The sequence below is a fragment of the Staurois parvus genome, unplaced genomic scaffold, assembly GCF_062004578.1.
Source record: "Staurois parvus isolate SC_StPar_1 unplaced genomic scaffold, SC_StPar_1.0 ptg000155l, whole genome shotgun sequence".
Lineage (NCBI taxonomy): Eukaryota > Metazoa > Chordata > Amphibia > Anura > Ranidae > Staurois > Staurois parvus.
In genome coordinates this window covers 13,493,860-13,517,062 of record NW_028317951.1, presented here as the reverse complement: position 1 = coordinate 13,517,062, position 23,203 = coordinate 13,493,860, and the positions used below count along the sequence as shown (strand labels likewise).

General features: G+C 37.3%; 1 protein-coding gene across 2 annotated transcripts in view; it reads left to right on the top strand.

Moving 5' to 3' along the window:
* The window catches only part of MECOM (MDS1 and EVI1 complex locus), a 72,693-nt gene that overhangs the window by 32,814 nt on the left and 16,676 nt on the right, over positions 1–23,203 (top strand). The window contains exons 6-10 of one of the 2 annotated variants that reach the window (XM_089675472.1): positions 98–254; positions 9,007–10,360; positions 11,683–11,770; positions 13,738–13,764; positions 21,819–21,985. In XM_089675472.1, the coding sequence (XP_089531598.1) occupies positions 98–254; positions 9,007–10,360; positions 11,683–11,770; positions 13,738–13,764; positions 21,819–21,985 (1,793 nt within the window). The remainder of the gene's footprint in view (positions 1–97; positions 255–9,006; positions 10,361–11,682; positions 11,771–13,737; positions 13,765–21,818; positions 21,986–23,203) is intronic. The other variant, XM_089675470.1, reaches the window with a different exon arrangement.

Here is a 23,203-nt window from a genome sequence, read left to right as displayed (position 1 = left end):
TGTCTACAGTTCTGCTTTAAAATGAACTACTATTGTCAAGAGGAGACATCATCATTCTTTTTACAGAAGACCCGACTAACGTGTACTCATTTCCTAGCAGGTTTTCACGGATCCCAGCAACCTCCAAAGGCACATACGGTCCCAACATGTTGGAGCTCGGGCCCATGCCTGTTCAGAGTGTGGTAAAACTTTTGCAACTTCATCAGGTCTTAAGCAACACAAGCACATCCACAGTAGTGTAAAGCCCTTTGTATGTAAGTAACATTTTCATTGTTTTTTCCTTTAAGCTTTGTTTTTGTTTTTATTTGTGCTACAAGACATTAACAAATAGGAAGCAAAGGATGGGAACATCCTGTAGGAACATCCCTCATGACTAAACAGAAGCCTATTCATTGAGATACTCCTGCTGACTGTAATGAACAACCAATACAGTGATGAATTTAACACATTCAAATAGCTGATAGAAATGAACTTAATTTAGAGGACCTTTCTTTAATTTACCCAGTTTGCAGATATGCAAAGAATGCTAGCAGTAGGCAGGCCAATTATTTGTGAGGTTTGAGGATTTGATTTATTGGAATTACACAAATGGCCTACAAGTGAATGAACAATAGCATATTATGCTATCATTCTGTATGAGTCATATTATTTTAGGTAGTCAGTAATAGTTTTAAATCATTTGTGTTTTCAGCACTAGCATATTCCTTCCAGACTGCCTATTGTTTTCTGTACACTTAAAGTGTTCTGTACACTTAAACCACAACAGTAAAATCAGTCTGTATATGCAGTAAAGCATGCTTGTTATGCTCACTATGGAACCTAAGGGGTAATCCTCTGCATTGTGGAAAAAACGCTGTTTGATCTTGACTTCTCTGATCCTCCCCTTCTTCCAGTGTCCCCCTCTTATCTCCTGATAAAACATATTGTGTGAAGACACTCTGCAGATGCTCAGAGAGTGTGTATTGCAAGAGAGGTTTATTTTGCTTGGCAGAGTGCATGTAATCAGCACAGGGCCAATTAGCACTGTCCAGACAGAGGTAAGGGGCTCTGCCTCCTCCTAGAGCAAAACCAAAACTCCTTCTACAAGCTTTAACATGTGATCGGCTATACACTGATAGAAGTCACAAGAATGCTCTAACTGCTGATGAGAAAAGGTATTTAGCAGGTTATATTTATTAAAATAATTGTACTTCCATGTTCTGGGTACTGTGGGAGACCTGATATAGTGAATGCAGGGTCCTGGGTTTAGTAACACTTTAATTATCAGACAATTGTATGCATTGATAACAAACTAAATTACCTCCTGCAAACAATTATTTTCCAGCAAGTGGATAAAGAATTCTGCAGACATTCACTATTTTTTAAACCATAATTTTGCTATGCAAAAGGATTTAATTATCATTCTTGGCCATTGAATTGTTGTTGAATCTTATAACAAATTTGTCCCTGTATAGGCTTTTATAACCTGTCATGCTGATCAGTGAATGATGAAAAAAAAATTGGCCGGCAAAGTTGGGGCCCTTGAAAAAAGCACAACAGTTCCCAGCAGACCGCAGATTAACTTTTGCTTGTATGATGTTGTCTCTTACCAATCCCAGTGAACCTCCTTCTGGTCTCCAGACCCATGCTCTAATTCATTAAAAGTCCAGCTCAAGTCAGACAAGGATAGAAATTGCTTATGATCTCTCTCTTTCAATCCTACTGAGACAGTCCCTCATTTCCTGTCGTACGAGTGGTAGGGGTTTTCTCCAGTACAGTCTTTGTAATCCAGAGGGGCACTGGATTGTTCCCAAATAGTTAAAACAACCCCACTGGGGCAGAACTATTTTGTGGAACCAGGAAACAAGGAAAATACTTATCTAAGAGGTCTCTCACCACCATAGGCACTCTCCGAACTCAAGTCATTTTCATGTAGGTTTGCAAAGGGTCCTCCCATGCAAGCTAGAAGCCAGCAGCAGTAGCCAGTGCTCCTCCCTTGATGGTCAAGGGTCTGCTGATAGTATCAGTCACTTGCTGCATGCAGCAAGTGAACCACTAATGCCCAGTACGGACTCTGTCTCCTCACATATAACATTGCACAAAATATGCTGACAGCAGCCTCTGATCAGTACTCTTCTCCTGGGCTGTACAGCATCAGAAAGCTTCAGCAAACATTGGTCACTCACCACTGTTCCCCCTTTACTGCAACCTTGTGGTGCATTCTTTCAGCTGTTCAACACAGGAAATGAATGCAGCAGCACATGATCCCAACAATAGCTACCTCCCTGCATTATGAAGGAAGGTGGCACAACAGAGCTCCCTTTCTCCAGCAGCCCAGTTCACTCTCTGCTTGCTCTGTTGCATCAACCAATCACCGCCCCCCAAACCCAACCAAGACTGGAGACATTTTACTGAAGAGCATTGCAAAGTGATCTTCTTAAAAGTAGCTGCTGCACTTTTTCATTAATGAATATTTGGTTTAACCCTGTCGACACTGCAGAAGGATAATACAGCAGGAACAAAGAAAGACATTCCACAGCAGTTATCAGCTACAGTGCAGGTTACACTAGCACAGGCATGTGGTTTATTCCATGTTTGTGTTTTTTGCTGTTAGCAGAGACAAGTAGCATTGCACCATAGAATGGAGGCACAGGACTGAGGGTTACTTACATGCCATATTCTTCTTTCTGCAGTGGTGCTTTATCAAGGGAAGCAGTGTTAACAACTGTTATCAAGTACATGGCTCGAGATGCTCAGGCCATAAGGTGCCCAGCTTTGAGACAGATTTAGGAAATGTTTATCTTGCTTTTGTTTTTCTGAAAGCACTGACTGTGATTTCTGTATGCAGTCTGGTTCCTTTGCTACCTGCATGAGTCATTTTTGACAGGCTGTGCAAACTCCAAGAGATCTTGGCAGGGGAGGGGAGCTGCAACACACAGCCTGGGATTGACAGTCTCAGTTGTGTATGTTTCCCTATGAGATTGTGTAGAGGGGGGTGTGCCCCTTCCTTCCACTCAGATCTCAAATTACATTCAGCTCTCCTCTCTGAGCTGTGCAGTGTGTGACACTAGATCCCTGCCCCCTGCCTCTGGAAGATCAGAAAAGCTATGTAAATTCTAGGCTTTAAATGGATGTAGAAAAAAAATAAACAGGTACAAATTATGTTATGGGATTTGTTTCATCTGTGTGTATCACCTGAGGCTAGTCACTTCACTAGGTATGTGTAAGGATTTATGACCACCTTAATAGACTTCTTCTTTAAGTCTTTCAACGCTATGCCTAAAATGATTGACAACTGCAACATTAATGGGTGTTATAGTCACTGTTGGGTGTTATAGTCACTGCTCTCCTGTAGAGGTTCCTTGGATGACCCCATGTTCAAAAAGTGGCCTCAAGATATATTGGATGAGTTCTGCATGTTGTATACTTAATAATATGCTCGTATGCTTCAGATCATTCACGTTACATGTTCTGGGATGTTCCAAACATCCCAGTAATTCCATCCTTTCTTCCTGTGATTACATAATTTGAAAAGTTGTGCAGTGAAAGTGTTTTACATGCTAAGGTGCTATCTGTTTCCATCCGAGGGCCACACACAGTGTACAGCACACCAGTCTGTTTATGGCAACTGTCTCTTATTACACTATTCTGTTCAAACATGAGCAAAGGCTCACCGAAACAAAGGTAATTACTCACTGCCTTCGCAAACTGTTCAGGTCCTCCAAATAGAAACCACATGGTATAATTGGTCTGGAATATTCAGCTGACTGCTTAATGTGTTTAATAAGCAGAAAATATGCAATTTTGACTGCTATCTTATTCCAGTCTTCCCCAAAAATGACAAATTGAGCACGCTAGATGTTGATAGGATAATGCTCACGGGGGCATTGGATTTGTCTAAGTGGTAGTGGTTGTTGCAAAGTGATGAAAGATGATAAAGGATGTGATCATGTACGTTCTAACATCTGAACATCAGTACTGGAGGTGGCGGGACAGAAGAAGAGTGTCTATTGTTGGTTAAGTGTACTGTATGGAAACTATTAGCCCATCTGGTTTACTTAAAGCCAAATATTATGTACAGGGTAATTTCACAGAGACTTGTTCTGTTTTCCAAAACTGCTCAAAGGCCACATTAATGCAGAATCCCCTCTTCTGCAATGTGTGAGGCCAATCACCACAAAGGAATATAATACATTGCCTGTCCCTTCACTCTCTGTGGATTTAATCTTCTTAATTAGTATAATAGCATTTTTACTGTTCTGTCATTAGCAAGTAACCATTAAGGCTTTTTCTTGTATTGTCTCATTAGTCAATGAACAAAGTAGACTTCTAAGAAGTGATCATTTTAAAATGAAGGTGGGTCCAATAAATGCCTTTACAACATTTTTTGTTCCCTATAATAGGACTGAATATGAGTATAAATGTAAAATAAATACCCTACATGTGAAAAGAAATGAATGTGTTTTATCCCTAACGTCAGGAACAATAATTTACTCTGCAGTGCATGAACTAGGATGATCCCAAATTCTATTGATTCAGCTAGTCAGCCAGTTCTTAAAGTGTTACTAAACCCAGGACCCCGCATTCGCTATATTTGGTCTCCCACAGTACACACAACATGGAAATGCAATTATTTTAGTAAATATAAACTGCTAAATACCTTTTCTCAGCAGCAGTTAGAGCAATCTTGTGACTTCTATCTGTTTCCAGCCCAGCACTAGCTAAAGCTTGTAGGAAGAGTTTTCTTTCTGCTCTAGGAGGATGGAAATTCCCTGACCTCTGTCTGGACAGTGCTGATTGGCCCTTTGCTAATCACATGCTCTGCCAAGAAAAAAAAAACCTTTCTAGCAATACACACCAAACTGAGCATGTACATGCCCTACGGTTCAGTCTGGAGATAAGAGGTGGTCTGTTGAAAAACGGGAGGAACAGAGAAGAAAGGATCAAACGGCCTTTTTACACAATGCAGAGGATTAACCCCTTAGCTTCCACAGTGAGTATAACAAACATGCTTTACTGCATACACAGACTGATTTTACTGTTGTGGGTTTAGTAACACTTTAAAAATCAGAGATGAGCAGAAATGACAATTGCTCTTTTAATTATGATTTGTGGAATTTACAGGCAGATTTTGGGTGAAGGTAAATTGGAAGTGCAGATGTTGCTGTAATTCTTTGTATTCTTATTGTGATGCTCTATTTATAATATGAGGTGATGCCAGGGTAAATATTTGAAAGATGACAGCAAATGCTCTGGATTGTCAAGGACAAGGGTTTTCCAAGTGCTGGAAGGTTAGCCCTGGTGTGAGTGGAAGTCAGGGACGTGATTACAGTTCATGGGAACCAGCAATGCAGGATGAGATACATTCAATTTGGTTTCCTTCACATGCTTAAAATAGAGCTATTGTCAGTTTGGTCAGCCGGTCTCTAACCCTGCAAAAGGACTCATACAAATGTCTCGGAATGCTCACTGTTTATAGTTATATGTCTTTGATGTGTGAATGATGAGAACATTGTGATCTGTAATACATCCTCTGCAGGTACAAGCAACACTCCCTGTAAATGACACCTACCACTGTCTTTGAATGCTGTGAATAGTCACTATTAAATCATACTGTTAGAAGTTCTTAATGGTCATTTTTATACATAATTCTTATAAATATGGCTACCTCAAGGTAGCTCGTTAAAAATGTAAATATCAAAATACAGTAAGAAAGAGTACACATTGCAATACATTAAAATGTGATGTAGTGAGATTTACAGAAAGAGTAAAAACTGTGTGTGATCATTGCATTGTTTTAAGGGAAACTGACTTTTTTTCCCCCCATAACAACCAATCAGTATTTTGTATTAATTTCTAATTTGAAATAGTAAATAATTTGAAAATGTATTTACTATGGGTAGCAAGATAATTTTCCTTTAGAATTCTTTATATTAGAAGAAAAAGCATTGTCAAAGTAATGCAATGCATTTGGTATTCATAGGTCTCTGTGATATTATAGTGCTTCACAGTTTGCCCTAAAAGAGTTAGTGTTATCTAGGTGTCGTTTAAAGTGATATTAAAGGCATTTTTTAAAAATAAAAAACATATCATACTGTGCAACGATTTTGCAAAGAGCAACCTCGATCCTTCTCTTCTCGGGACCCCCTGCCTGTCGTCTTGGCCCCTCCGTCCTACTGAGTACCCCCAGAATAAGCAGTTTATTATGGATAAACCCAAGCAGGCTCGGTCCTGAGCCGCTGCTCTGTGTGTCCATTCACACACAGAGCCACAACTTGGCCATGCCCACTCTCTCTCCTCATTGGCTCACTGGCTGTGATTGACAGCAGCGGAAGCCAATGGCTCCTGCTGCTGTCTTAGCCAATGATGAAGGAAAGTCCTGAGTGCTGAGGCTCTCATGCACTTCGCTGGATCGTGATGGGGCTGAGGTAAGTGTTAGGGGGGCTGGGGGGGGGGGGGGCTGCTGCACACATGCATAAAATGCATGAAGGTAAAAAACCTTGAGCCTTTACAACCATTTTAGCCTATATATATGACATTGATGCCACCCTGTAGTACTTCACATTTTATCTGTGTTTTCTGCTAGTGTAATGGAATACTATTTTTGCTTTTGATGTATGGGGGTTGATTTTTAAAATAATAGCAAATGTTCACCTTTATAAATAGAATGAATCTGTATTCACTTCAACAAATCAATCATATGCTATAAAAAGAAATCTTTTTTTTTATTCCTTTGGCACATTATTGGGTATTTAAAGTGAACACAGGATCACTCTACTCACTAACATTCTCTTTGCAATTATGTGCTGTCAAAAATCTTTTTTTTTTTTATTTCTCTTACGTCTTATTGGGTATTCAAAATTAATACAGGATCACCTTATTTACTATAATTCTCTTTTCAAATGAACACTTTTATAAATGAACAAAAAACTAAAACTGGAGCATATAAAATCTGGTGCTGCTCTGCATAGAAACCAATCAGCTTCCAGGTTTTATTGTTAAAGCTTAATTGAACAAGCTGAAGTTAGAAGCTGACCTGCTACCATGCACATATGCACCGGATTCTGTGTGCTCCAGTTTTAGTAAATCTCCCCCTCTGTCTCTGGTGGCTGAATGATGGGATGTTCTAGAGTTAATTTACTAGACAAGAAGAGACTGCTTCTCTTTTCACTTTGTAGCATACAATATTCTGAAATGCTAATCAAAGTGTACAACTCCTCACTGTCTTTACTGAGCTAAGTGGAACTTCTACACCTCTACACCTTTAGTAAATTAAACCCTTTAAATATCAGATATTTAGACTTAAGTTGGCCATAGGTTTGAATCTTGACCAGTTCAGCGGGGATCGGCAGAGATTGGAACCATCTATTGGCAAGCTGACTGTACCCAAATTGATTGTCGTACGACTTGGGCACAACCAGCCTGTAGGGTTTTTACATGCAATTATAGCTGCTAGCAATAATCACTGTGTTCTCCAGGCAGAGACAGCTCCCCACTCCCTCCTGCCCGGGGAACAGAATAGCTCAGTGGGATGCATTCCCCTATTAACACTGACAGTGTTGATGGGGGAATTTAGTGGTTTTCTTTCCTGCAAAATCTCATCATCTATTACCTGCCTAAGGGTATGCAAAGAGATAGTTTTTTTTATATTATCAGCATATTCAAACCAGTTTAACAATCAACTAAAATATGTGGTGCAAACTGGAAAAATAGTTAATAATCCTGGGAAACACAGTTTAGGCACAAAAGTCAAACACCCATCTCCAAAATGTTATCCAATGCTCCTGGATTTGTAGAGGTAAGCTTGTTCCAAGTGATGTTTATATGTAATAAACAATCAATTGTTTTTTTACAAGTGTTTTGTTTGTTTCATTAAGAGGTTGCACCAGTAAAGTTGGCTCTTTCTATGTTTATCTTTTTTTGCTAATTATCAGGAATGCTGTAAATGTTTATAACCGTGCTTGCTTTTATCCGTGTTGTAAGTATGTAGGTTTAGGTAAGGCTCCATGTACACTGCAGCTGATAAACTCACGTTTAGGAGCTGTTCAGCATTTTTTTCAGCAGCCCCTGAACTGTCCCTAATGTTTTCCTATGTGTCCATGTACACTATGTCGTTTACAGTCGTTTACAGGCAGTTGAGTTTACAGTTGTTTTTTTGAACACACCAAACTTTCATTCATGGGTAGATTTTATCAAAGTTTCAAACACCAAAGGCTTGCAAACGCGTGTAAATGCATGTAAACGCGGCTAACCGCATTTATAAGCGTTTGCATTTGGACAATTTTTTTAGTTCTTCCATTTCCAGATGCTGTCCAGAGCCTTTTTTCATCATTAAAAATGCATGCAAAGTGTTTTCCCAATACTCAAATGGACCTGGTACACCATAATTTGACAGCATATCTCAACAAATACTGCTCTCTCTGCTCCTGCTCTCTCTATGTCTCTCAAAATGTCTGAAATAGTTAATTTTAACTGTTTTCCAGTGCATTCTGGGCATTTTGGAAGATCTCCTGAGGTTATCTTTAAAAAACGCTTCTAAACGCAAACACTCATAAATCTGCATAAACGCGATATGCAAACAGCTAAACAGATGTTTTTAAACCTACGTTTTACAGCAGTCAGTTTCCAGTGTTCAGAAGTGTCCCATGTACATGGAGCCTAATGGGTTCTAAACAGTACATGTGGTGATAAAAATTCATTAAATGAGTTAGATCACCTCTTTGCAAACAATCAAAATGTGTCTATGGGTGCTCTAAACAGACCTGTCAGTTTCTGAAATATAATATTCATCAATCAGTGTAACACTAATTGTGATTGTTCTGTAATACATTATCTGTTCGCAACTTTCAGAGTTACCCCTTTTTAGAAAGCAGTTGACCTGGTTCAGAGTCTGGCCTATGTTATTTATTCTAGGACCATTCTACTAATTGTGTTCTATATCAGTCTCCATTTTAGTCTAGAAAAAAATCTAATTATAAAAGCACATAGCAGTTAAATTGTTGATTTTTTTTATTTTTTTTTTAACAGGTGAAGTGTGCCATAAGTCTTACACTCAGTTTTCAAATCTTTGCCGACACAAACGTATGCATGCGGACTGCAGGACTCAAATCAAATGCAAAGACTGTGGACAAATGTTCAGCACGACATCATCACTTAATAAGCACAGACGATTTTGTGAAGGGAAGAATCACTTTGCTGCTGGAGGGTTATTTGGTCAAGGAATTTCACTTCCAGGGGCTCCATCTTTGGATAAGGCTTCTATGATCAATATGAACCATGCAAACACAGGGCTTGCTGATTACTTTGGTGCTAGCCGGCATACTGCTGGCCTTACATTTCCTACAGCTCCTGGATTCTCTTTTGGTTTCCCTGGTCTTTTCCCCTCAGGTCTATATCATAGGCCTCCTCTAATCCCTGCCAGCTCCCCCATTAAAGGACTTCCCAGTGTTGACCAGATAAACAAGAGTCCCCATATGAACAGACCTCAGATCTTGCCGGCAACACAGGACATTTTGAAAGCACTGAGTAAGCACCCATCTCTGTGTGATTCAAAATCCACAGAATACTTAGCAGACAATAATGCTGAGCAACGGCCGCATGACAAAACTAGCGACCAATCAGAAAGCAGTGACCTTGATGATGTCAGCACTCCAAGTGGCAGTGACTTGGAGACCACTTCCGGCTCTGATCTTGAAAGTGATGTTGAAAGTGACAAGGAAAAAATCAAAGAAAATGGCAAAATATATAAAGAGAAACTGAGCCCACTGCAGAATCTTGCTGCGTTAAACAGCAAGAGAGAATACAACAGTCATTCTGTTTTCTCACCATGTTTAGAGGAACAGACTGCTGTGTCTGGAGCTGTGAATGACTCCATAAAAGCTATTGCCTCTATAGCTGAAAAGTATTTTGGATCAACAGGACTTGTAGGCCTACCAGATAAAAAGGGTGGATCAATACCTTACCCATCAATGTTTCCGCTTCCTTTTTTTCCAGCATTTTCCCAATCCGTATACCCATTTCCAGAGAGAGATGTAAGACCCACACCTCTTAAAGTGGAACCAGAGTCCCCAAAAGAAATAAAGAAAGTGCAAAAGGGTAATGCAGAGTCTCCTTTTGATCTTACCGTGAAGCGTAAGGAGGAAAAGACGGTACCAAATGTGCCCTCAAAGCCACTAACCCCAGTTTCTTCCAGTCCTGATCAGCCTTTGGACTTGAGTATGGGAAGTAGAAGTCGAGCTGTGCCAACAAAACAAGCAGACCCATCCAGAAAGAACCATGTATTTGGAGACAAAAAAGATTTTGATGTAGCTCAATCAAAACATTCTGATCACTGTTTGCAACATGCCAGACCTGCACCTTTCTTCATGGATCCTATCTACAGGTAGATGTAAACAAAATAATCTCTCTATATAAAAAAGCCATTTTTTTTCTAAAACATTCTCTTGTTTGTTAACACTAAGGAGCAATATAGTTACATACCAGTAGTACACACGATATTGACAATTACCTATAGTTCATAGTTATAGTTATAGTCCCAGTACCAAATATCTATGTCTTATAAAGAATGCATATACAATATGATCTGTAAAATGGCATAACACATTTGTACCACATCACTGATGTTATCTTGCTTGCATGGTATGGGTACTGAATACATAAAAATAGTGATTTTTCCCAGCAAATGAGGTAGTAATCTTTGTGAAACCAGAAATGGTATTGATTGCAGAAACTGCAGTGCCAACCTTGACTTTAAGATCAGTTGAACCAATAGGGCCGCACAGTGGCTAAATGGTTAGCACTTTCGCCCAGCAGCACAAGGGTTGTTGGTTTGAATCCCAACCACGGCACCGCCTACCTGGAGTTTGCATGTTCTCCCTGTGCCTGCACAGATTTCTTACAAGTACCCTGGTTTCCTCCCTCACCCCAAAGACATGCTGGTAGGTTAACTGGCTCCTCTCTAAATTGGCCCTAGTATGTGTATGTATAAATGTGAGTTAGTATATATGTAAAGTGCTGTGTAAATTGACAAAGCTATATAGGTACCTGTAGATAGAATTCAGAATTTTATTAAGTGTGGCTCAATAAATGAATACATGAACAAATGTAAATGAATACATGTATATAAATGAATACAATGGGGCAATCTGTAAAAAAAAAGTAGAAAAAGCTATAAAATAAACTTTAATTATTTTAAATTCAAATACCTTTGAGTGACATACACTCAAATTATTCATAGTCATATTCTAAAGGTAGTCATGGTTTTTTTTCAAAATAAGTTGGGCAATTTTAAAATACTTAAAATAAAATACTGGAGAAATATTCAAATACTTTGTACAAATTCAATAATTTCATTAGAGTTCAGTAAACCTATTTGTCAGGAATTTACACTGATGGCTATCCAACTTGGTATGTTGTTTTTTTTTAAAGTAGAATATGTGTTTAGCCAGCATTGAGATATAGTTTTAATGCTAGAAAACAGTTTTACAATTAAGTTCCATCAGAGGATATAACAGTAAGCTATCAAGAGAAATGGTCAATGCAGCCTTTCTCAACTGACCTTTATACTGCATACTATACTTTAGATCTTAAATATCTTAATGTATTATCTTTAATGGAAAAAATATTTAAAGTGTTGTTAAATAAATCAGGCATATGTTTAAACTAGTACTAGCCCCACTTTTTAAAGTTTATCTCTTGTTTTAGGGTAGAAAAAAGGAAATTATTAGATCCTCTTGAAGTTCTAAAAGAAAAATATTTAAGGCCTACTCCTGGATTCTTATTCCATCCACAGGTATGTACAAAATGAACATTCAGGAATGCATATAAAGCAGCATAATGGAAAGAAGCACTGCTGCAGTACGGTACTTATTTTTCAACTTTTATAACTTGAGCATGAATATCAATAGATGTATTTGGTGCATTAATAGCTTTAAAATATTAAATATTTGCCAATATTAGAGGTGTTCAGCTTCATTTATGATGTAGTCTTAAGCATCATTTAGCCATTTTATGTGATCACCAATTTTCTATTTGCCACTGTTTTAGAGATAGCTTATATAAAAGTCATCCCAAGCACATTAGGTTGTACCTAGCTGGCCTGTAAAATGAAAGTGATCACTGTAACCAATACATATTGGTTGGTGAAGCTGTTACCAGAATGGGGCAATTATCTCAAATTACTTACATGACACTAGCTTTACTCAAAGCTCTGTATTGCAGAGGAAGTTGCAGCTACAGTATTTGACACATCCTATTTGACAAACCATTATATATTAGGCATAATAAACCTATGACAGCCCTTTCTTTAATAATTGATCAAATATCTATTTATCTTATTTATTTTAAAATGACTTATTTCTCCTATAAGATTAGACAACTTAACTGTTAAACTTTTTATCATGATGTGTATAGAATGGTTAATGAGCTCAAAATAGATGAGATTGTTTTGAAACATGACCTGCTTGAATCAGCAATGGATCTCCAGCAAATGTTACCTTTATGGATGCACAAGACACAACTGCGGAGGCTATGAATTACGTAGAAAGTGACTTACAGCTTCTCTCTAATTAGTATAATGTATTGACATCTCCAGACAGGTGCACTCACTCTTCTCAACAAAGAGGCCTTTCTCCACTAAGGAGTAAATGCATCAGCCGGGCTTGTTTGCCAGGAGAAAATGTATTAACCTAATAGTGTGATATTGGAAGACTTTTGCAAGGACAGTTTTAAAAGTGCATTTGGTCCACATCCAAGTATGCACTCATTTGCAAGGAAGGGACCGCCTAATATTATTGTGTGTCTCAAGATTCCTACACTAACCTCAAAAATGTATTCTGGATGTATTTGAAGTGTTAGCTTTGGTCTATATTTCAGTATCGTAAACACTGCCATCTTTAGGCACTTGCATTAATGCCAGTTTCTCATAAGAATCCATGGTGTGTAAACTCCAAAAATATTTCAGAAACTGAAATTTTGTATTATTGCATAGCTGTGTTGTTTGTCCTACTGTGGCATCGTTTTTACATTTATTTCCATTTCTTTTACTAATCTTAGAAAAACAATTACTAGCTCTACACTATAATAATAAATTTGGATACGGTGTATTTCAGATCTGCTCAGATAATATTTTAAGTGTTGTATTTTGACAATTATGAAAACTAGTTTGAACAAAGTAGCAGAGATATACAGTATAGTTATACTAACTAGTCAAAGCCACATATCAAAATCTTAAAAACAATTGCAAAACAGCAAATCAGTCTGATTTTAACTATAGCAGATAATTAATTTCTTACACATCTTAGTTATTCTTAATGGTGCATGAGTTCCAAACAGTATCCTTGGATCAGTTTTTTAAAGCATAGTCGATTTTAGAAACAGATTTATGGAACCCACTGCTGCAAAGACTGGGCATTCAGAGTTTTTGAAATTTCCTCTAGAAAAAATACACAGACTCAATAAATAATGCAAAGATCAATGTGCAAAGTGCAGCAACTATCGGCAGCCAATAGCAATTGGCAATCATCTTTAATTTTTAGGACTAATTATAGCAACTATGGGTTACTGGCTGTAGCTATCACCTTGCAATAACCTTTGTAAACATTTGTTGATGACAATGCGGTAAAATTAAATATGAGCAGACATTGCAGCATATTACTATACTGCATTTCTGTTTGTTGATATTATTTGTATTACCATATTTGATCTTCTCAGACTAGCCAGCCTAAAAGTTTACACTTCTTTTTTTAATCATTTTAACAGTTCCCTATGCCTGATCAAAGAACGTGGGTAAGTAATTTTTTTTTTGTGACCAGTATGAAAAATGTTAACTGTATTACGTGTATGTTATGAGGGCAATTTTTATTTCTTGGTGAAGGCCTGCTTCAGGGCAGACTCAATGTACCACTTTTTCTGCCATCATTGTTCTATGTTTCTATGTATAATTTGATATAGGCAGGGGCGGACTGACAACTCATGGAGCCCGCCGGGCAAAAGGGGATCATGGGGCCCCTGTGTCCTTGCCCAAACTCAAAAAAGCCTATGAAAAAGGTACCAGGGCATCTCATGGGTCCCCCTACTGACCCTGGGCCCTCGGGCAGTGCCCGAGTTTCCAAATGGTCAGTCCGCCCCTGTATATAGGTATAAATGTTGCTAATATGTTTGATGACAGTGCTTGGTATTCAGTGCGATGCCATAATATCACATGTATCCCAAACTAAACATAGTAAAATGTCTGCAGGATATAGTTTTGAATGTGATCGCCTACTACAATTATTTCCTGCTCAAAAGATATTGATATATTTACATTTTCCTCAAAAGTTCATTTTAGGTAACTTCTTAGTGGAAAAGCTCTATCAATTATATTATAATCTCAGTATCATACAGACAATCCATCACTTTTAGAGAGAAGGTGACCTTTTTGTTGAACTTTAGTCTTTCCAAAACATTGCAGTAGTCAAATTTTAATGATGGAGTTTTGATTAAATATAACAACAAATACATGTATATAAATAAAAAGTGAGGCAGACATTTGAAGAATTTTTTTCTTTTGACAACATAAACATATCTAATTTGGTTATTGAAAAATCAGTTAAAACCATTTTTAGATGTTGTAATATTATTTTTACTGATTTCATTTCATACTAAAGTCATATAACAGTATTACAAGTCTATCTCCTGCCCACAGTTGTGAGTGATTTATTTGTAAAAACAGGGACAATAGTGAATTTTTAGAACAGACAATATAGAACAGATGCCAATTTCCAATGTAGACATGTTTTGGTTATTTATTGATGTATAGAGCAACATGTGATATTCAATAACCAATAGAGACCTAACCTGAAAATGTAGTTCACCATTTTCCACTAAAATATACTTTAAGGTGGCAAGATACTTTGGTTTCACAGTGGGGTGTCCCCCAGAAAAACAGATTGTTTAAAAACATGTATAATCAGTGTACTTGGTGGTAAAAGTATGCATGTAAGTAATTGAATGAACACCATGGGATACTTAGTAAGCAATGGCCTTTGTAAAGCAATACACACATAAAGCATATGTCAAGGCAAAATTAAAAGAAAAAAAATCAATATATCTCAAGCCTCTTTGAAAAAACATAGGGTGTCTTCAGGGAACATGGGACAGTTCAAAAGTTTTGATCATCAGTTTTTTTTTAAACAGATATAACAAAATGCTTCCAATTATACATTTAGCAGACCTAAGCTAGCAAATAGGAGGATACATTTTTAGGGTTTATGTACACCTTAGGAAACCTGAGAAACACTGGTATAGATAAACCAGGTGCAGCTTTTTCTTGTATAACATTATGGTGGTAGCTTCCAATTAACATTTGCTAATATGCCTAGTTGGAAATTACCACAAATGGTTCTGCCCTAATAAGACAGCCTGATGCTACATTTTGGCAATAATTAGAGCTATCTAAAATCAGACGTCAACTGACGTCTGATTTTAGAAAAACTTGTTACTGTCATAATTTTTTTTCATTTTGAAAAGTTTCCTCTGTACATGGTAGAATCTGTTCCATTTATTAACAATATGAGAGGAAAGAAAAAAGCACCACCTCTTTTCAAAGAGGAAGGAGTTATTACAGAGGATGGAAGATGCCTCTCCACCCATTGCTCTTATATTTATTGTATCAGTTCTATTGATTTTTACATGCAATCTAACATGCAGTTTCTAAAACTATAAAAATACGATTTACTGGTATTTTCAGATATAGTTGCTCTGAAGCAGGATTTCACTGAAAAATAAAAATTGCCATCACAATCTTCCTGTCCTCAGCCTGTAACAAAATCACAGGGAATGAGTATCTTTTCTTGGTGATACCCACTCCTTCTTCTTGCTTCGTCACCTACGAAAGCAGGATATTGCCTTTATCAGGCTCCCTCTCCTCCCCTCCCCTCTACTCCCTTTAGGCTCTTGAGATAACATTACACATCCCAGGAGGCTACAGGACAAATCTCACAGAAATTCGCCCTCTTGTGCATTTGAAGTAGGGGGCTGGTCATGAGTCCTCAGGAAGTGACACTCAGCTCCTGAAGACAAAATGGCAATACAGAAAGTGGAAAGCCCTAAAAAGCTGCTTGGAAGACAGGCTGGACTTCATGGGCTGATAAGTATGTATTTCTTAAGAGTCAGCAGCTAAAGTACTTCTAGATGAGGACTTTTAATTTTCCTATACCCAGGTGAAGTTCTTCTTTAAGATGCTTGCTACTGGGGTGGATAACAGCTGTGTTTTAAGGGTAATGCTGAGCATTGACAGGCTGATTTTTGGAAGATTAACTTAATACTCAATAGATATCAAATTAATATAAATAGCATTTCAACAGATATTATGGGAGACAAGTGTGAAAATAATTTTCTAATGAGAGATATTTATTAGCTGAATGGTATTTTTAATACACAGGGCAAAAATATCTACCACCACTCAAAGTGCAAGATTTGGAAATAATTGTCATTTACCTTAAAATCATTTGAATCACATAACAATAGCAAAATGTGTTCCTGTTTTTCTTTTAAGATCATCTTAAAGCAATAGTAAACCGCATTTGAAAGAAAAAAAAAAAAAATGTCCCCACTGCAGGACAATGTCACAATGTGCTAGTATGTTCCACATACTAGCACATTATGAGAGATGTACCTGTGAAACGGATCCCTCCAGCAGCACCCTGTCCCTGCTGACAGGAAATCCATCTTTACCCAGTCTTCATTCTGGGTTCGCCAGCTCTGGCCAAGCAGCATGTGTGCGGAAGTCACGGCTGTGGCACAGCTCTCTCAATAGATGCATTGCCGTCCATTGAGAATGCAGTACACATGCACCAGTGACTTCTCCGGCTGCTTCACATGTAAATATCTCCTAAACAGTGCACATTTAGGAGATATTTATGGTACCTTCAGGTAAGCCTTATTATAGGCTTAGCTGTATATACAAAACAAAAAAGGGAGTTTACTCCCACTTTTTAATAATGTATTTTAATAAAAAATATTCAAAAAATATTGTTATATTGTGTAAACAAATTTTGTATGAAATGTGAATTTCTTCTGATAAGTGTAGACAAAAATGATATCAGAAAAAGTCATCTCTTTGCTTCTGCCACCTATAAACACAGTCCTACTAATGGTAGAAATTGTATATATAGCCAAATAATTTTTTTCTAGTTTTGGATGAAGCGGGAAAGGAATAGAACACCGGTTAAAGTTTTATAGTTGTTGGTTTCCCTGTTGATGATTTTCCCTCACTTCCTGTTTAGTTAAAAAAGGTGTCACCAAGACAGCAAGTGAGGGGAAGAATCTCTTTTGGGGTCCTTGGCCCTAGGGGTTCTAACCTTCCCCCACTCTATACCAAACTAGTAAAAAGTCTTGGCTATAGGCATTCTTTAAATTTTACCCGAGGCCCGTGTATGGTCAGCCATAGAGAAAAGACAGATGGGAAATGTGACTATAATTTTATACTAAGCTGGACATTTTCCTACACATTTCTGTTACAGTAACAAATCCAGAGGCCACATAACAAAAACCTAGCTTGACCTGTATGTCTCAATACATGTTAAGAGTCAGGGATCACACTGACTGAAGTTACAGCATGTGGTTAGTGAATCCAGATTGTTTATCTCAATAGTGCAGAAGATTGAAAAGAATGCTGTACTCTGTTTCAGCAGATAATTAGATACAGAACTCGTACATTTACATGTATCTATGAGCGTGTGCATATATATGTGTATATATATATATATATATATATATATATATACTCACACACATACACAATTAAAACTTTATGTCTGTGGTCATATACACACAGCCATGTCTTGTAATTTGCCTAAGTGGTTGATATTGATTGGAATATATTATCCATATAATTTGTAACATAACACCCTTCGTTGTAGAGGAATTTGTTTTAAAATGCTGATTTAATTTTAATGTCCAAAGCTTCTCAGGAAGTGGTTACAATCCCTGGGCATGTTTGAAAATTAACTCTTACAACTTATCATTGGCAAGCCTCTTCTAGCCGCCTGGAAGAATTCCATAACATTTCGAAAGGCAAAGCGGCTCATTCTAATAATTACACTCAAAGATTGCATTGCCTCTGTGTATATTACATAGGCACATGTGAGGTCAGCATTGTGCTGGCAAGACTAGAGCCAGATCTTATGAAGCTCTTTATATGTAATGTTAGTAATTGAAAATAAAACCAGCCCTGAACATGGCTTGCAGCTATCAATAGATATTACTGTAATGGGCTTTGTGAGCTATTTCCCATGTAAATGGGCTATGATTTTAGAATCACTCAGAGCACAAAAATGTCAAGTGATTTAATACCTCTAGATAATGAAACTGAGTAGAGTATTAAATGGATATAAATAAAAGATATTTATTATCTTTAGTGAAGTACTTATTATTCCTAACCATAATATGTGCTGTCGTAACCCGTTGGCTTTTTTCGTCATTGCTAATCAGCCTAAAGGGCAAAGGTCATTTTTCATTCACAAAACATTTTCCCATTATACCTATCCAAATACTGAATTGATTTCTTACTCAGAGCAGTCAGACTAGATTATAAGCTCTGGAATTCGGAATGTGTGTGATAAAAAATTGATTTTTAATAAATAAAAAAATAGAAGGATAAAAAAGCTGAAAATGCTAATTCTTCAGATGCTTGGGTTAGATAATAGCATTGCTCTGCTGGGATGGAATTACCTGCTATGAGATCAGCAGTAACATTACAGAGCTGTCTGCCTTATGATCAGTAGGTGTCAAGATCCTTCATGTTGACAAATGTGCTGTCCATAAGCATCTGTGGAGAATGTATTAGCAGCGGCATGATTATGAATCAAACCTATGTGAGCCTGCAACCCTCGCTGCATCCCAGGCCTGTTATATTTGCTGTATGACAAGTAAATGCATCTTGACTTCCCTTGGAGATTTTTTCCCCCTTTCTGTGTTTGAAAGACACACAGCAAATTGGGAATGGTATTCTGTATGCTGCAATTTGTAACTACCATTAAAAGCTCTAAGCATGGAATGGCAGGGCAAGGCTGAATGTCACAGGAAAAAACAGAATATTACACATAAAAACAGGATAAAACCCAAGGCATTGCCAGAAGATAGTGAAAGATCTGCAGTTCTCTAAGCTGGTTCAGCTTTCCCAAAGGTGTAAGTACAACATTAGGAGTAGTAGCAGAACCTTGTCTAGCAATGGCACTTGAGGCCTGGCTATTTTTTTTCTCTGTTTACAGAAAACATTTGTATTAAACTGGGTTACATTAATGTCACAGCAGATGGAAATAGCAGCCAACTGTTCATTAGCTTTTGGGGCAAAAGACTTTCCCCACGTTGAATAGATTCCTATAGAGTGCTTCTTGTCTTGCCTTTCTCTATCCTAGCAGCTAGCACTTGGCACCTCCGCAGAGGAAGTACGATTGCTAAACAAGGCTGATAATTAGAACAGACTCTGCATGCCATTTCTCAAGGCATGTGTCAAGGCAAAAAAAAAAAAAAATGTAGTACAGCTCTTCAAAACATGCACATCTGACCATGACAACAAATATGAGAGGCTGTAGTGAATGTGGTTAAAGTGTGACTCACAATACCGTTATAATGAAAATGAAAGATTGCCCAAGGGACTTTGTGAGGCACATTTTATCAGGCATGTTAAAAACATTCACAAAATTAATGTAGAAAACACATAAAGCTTACAGTGTATATACAAATAAAATTATACAAGATCTGCATGATCTGTATGTTACATGATAACATAAAACAAGCTCTTTGCACAAAATCTTGATGCGTTTCACAAAGCATCGTTCACTTCTTCAGGAGATAACAGAGCTTGTAGATATATCATATGGAATGGTGTCTAGAAAGGGAGACCAGGTCGTTAATTAATAAAAAAAATTGTAACATGAAAACTTACCACCAAGCCAATCAAAAACTGATATAGATCAAATAAGAGGCTGTAAATCCTGCCAAATGTATAGATGGCAACTAGAAGACAACCACCCAGCAGAGACCTTCCTGGCCAGGAGCTGTGATAGGGTATGGATCTGCCCGCTAGAGGGATACAGTCCGAGGTACTGATGGATACGTCTGAGAATAGACACTGTAGCAAAGATACAAAAAGAAAAAACATTTTTAATTTTTCTTAAACAACAACCTGGTCTCTCTTTCTAGACACCATTCCATATGGTATATCTACAAGCTTTGTTGTCTCCTGAAGCAGTGTCGATATTTTGTGCAGAGAGCTTGTTTTATGTCATCATGTAACATGCGGATCATTTAGATCTTTTATAATTTTATTTGTATATACACTATAAGCTTTATATGTTTTGTATGTTGATTTTTGAAATGTTTTTAACATGCTTTCTCTCTAATAAAATGTGACTCGCAAAGTCCCTTGGGCAATCTTTCATTTTCATGCACATCTGACCATGTTTTATCCCTTTAATGACTCACGAGTTCCCTATTGTGGGCTGATATCACACAGTATTTTTGTGGACTAAGTGGTGTCAGCTCTGGCCACTTTCTTTTGCTAAACACAACTCTCACTGTATTAATTTCTAAATTATAGGCACTGATTATAGGCGCTAAATAAACTCTTTGAGATAACACAGACAGTCAATATGACACAGGACAGCACTGCATTTTTTACAAGATCACAGTTTTTTGCACTTTCAATTGTATATTTAACAGACCAAAGGGGAGTAAAAAGAAGTTCATTGTTTACGTATACAGAAATATTAGTGTTTGCAAAATGGAGTTTTATGATACTTTATTAAAGCTTCCAGTGAATGTTTTCTGGTAATTTTCAGTGTACTTCTGCTTGGGCTCATATACTGTTTTAAACTAATGGTTTACAATGAGAAAAGAGCCTATACTGTAAATCCTTTTTTCAATATGGAATCTATCATTATATAGGATTTTATGAACATGGCCAAGCAGATGGAATTTTTTTGTCTTGTTAATGGTATTTTGGGATACATCTGTTATTGAACAGACCACCTGTGTGGAAAGAAAATGAGCTGGCATCCGCACGGTTATATAAATGGTTGTTAAACATAAAATATATCTTATCAAGAATACACTGAAATAAATGCTAACATGCAAGCAAACTTAATTGGGTGCCTGAATTTCTTTTCAAGTTTTTTTATTGACTTTGGATTTAAATATAATGTTACATTATACTGTAGAAATGTGCATAGTATTTTTACTGTGTGAGTCATAACCTAGACTTATTAGATTTGGTGGTGAGCTTTTGAAGATTGTATGTAATATAGTATTGTAATGTCCTACTAGTGCACAAATTGTTCTAGTTTTATCATATTTTACTTTAGTTCAAAGTAATGCAAAGAACAATAATTATTAATGAAGTACAACGTATAGCACTCATTCAGATTTCATCTCTCTAATAGGAATTCTGTTATAAAGCAAAACACCTGCATGATTAGGCTTTCGTGGAAGCAGTCATAGCCTTACTCTGAATAATAGTTCCAGAACTAGTGCTAGCAAACAAGTTTGCCAAGAAAAAATCAGTGAGTGACTACTTCTACTATGGCCTACTCACAGGATGTTGCTTCACAAGAACATCCCCTGAAATATTTAGTAGACAGATACATGAAAGATGGCTGCTGATTGCTTTCACAAATGATGGCTGCTGATTGGATAAGGCCCATTACTATAGTGAATAGACTTTATTTTAACAAGATAACAAGATTTTATGTTTTATCAGTTTAGAATCTTTAATAAGTTTTATTGTGTTGAAAGCCAATAACCATATTTAAAAAGTACTATCCTAAAGCTTAACACTATGCTTTTGTTATTACTTGCAGATGTCAGCAATAGAAAACATGGCGGAAAAGCTAGAGAATTTTAATGTCCTTAAACCTGAGGCTAGTGAGCTTATTCAATCTGTTCCTTCCATGTTTAACTTTCGAACCTCAGCATCTGCCCTTCCAGAAAATATCCTTCGAAAAGGAAAAGAACGATATACCTGCAGGTACAAAAACATATGATTCTAATTTGGAGTTATGTGGATATGCACTGTGGAAATGGAGATGATTTTAATTCAAGTTAATGACACGTGGTTCCTTCTGAGAGGTAAAATGACAGAATGGAGTTAGTTGTGAGAGAACTGTTGAGCTGGGAGAGATGGACATACTGTCAATTACATTCTGTTCAGAGGGTGATATTTGTTGCCAAATGAAGCCTGTTTCAACTGAATCAGACATCAATTTAATGGTGCAGCAGACACTCCTATAGCCTACTGTTTTCAGGGAGAAGAAAAAGACTATTCAGACAAGGGCTCTGTCATGAGTAAAGCAAAGTACTGCAGATGCCAATGTTGACCTCTCCTTTGGGAATGTTAATTCCCCGGTTGTCATACTACTGGTTTGGCTTCACTGCTTTCTGAAGGTTTGACCCAGAACAAGCATGCATTAAAGCTAGACATAGCCAGGGAAGTAACATTTTCAAAAGAGGGCCTGTAATGGAGGGCCTCATAGTTTTCTAAGGAAAGTGTCACTTCTAAAATCTTTGTGCTAGTGCTAGTAATAGCATTGCATGCGTTAAGATGAGCTAGACAGGCAATCCAAGCATACATATTTTTCTGTGACACTGACCAGAAAAACTTGTACTGAAGGTTAGATCCTGCTTGAAGTCTAAGGCACCTAAAAAAATTCAAGTGAAAGTGTTTTAAATGAAGGAAGGGAATGTTGTGATAGCAAATATATGAAATTAGGGTTGGTAAAAAGAATAAGGTTATTAATAACCTAGCTTTAGGAAATGATGATGACCTAGAACAGTATTTGGGAAAAAATAGCCATAATTATGGTGAAAAGATGCATGTATGGGCAGAGGTTATTTTAAAATGCACACTATCCCAGCTCTATACCTTGGAAATCCTGCAAACAGGAGGTAGAAATGCCAGTTTATATGCTTGCACCCTATAGAATGTATTGGAACAGTGCCCCAGCATGTTGTTAATAATACTGGAGCAAAGAACAGGGTTCTCTAAACTTTCTAAACAAATGGATTGTTTACTGTCCTTTAAACTTTAGGGGGCCAGACCATGGTCAGTGAGAGTAGAAAATGGCTTAACATCAGTGGGGGTAGAAAATTCCATAGTGCTTGTGTTCAGCAGGAGGAGGAATAGTGCCCCATCATTGGTGTTAGTGGAAGGAATGGTGCCCCACCATTGATGTCATTGGGAGGAAAA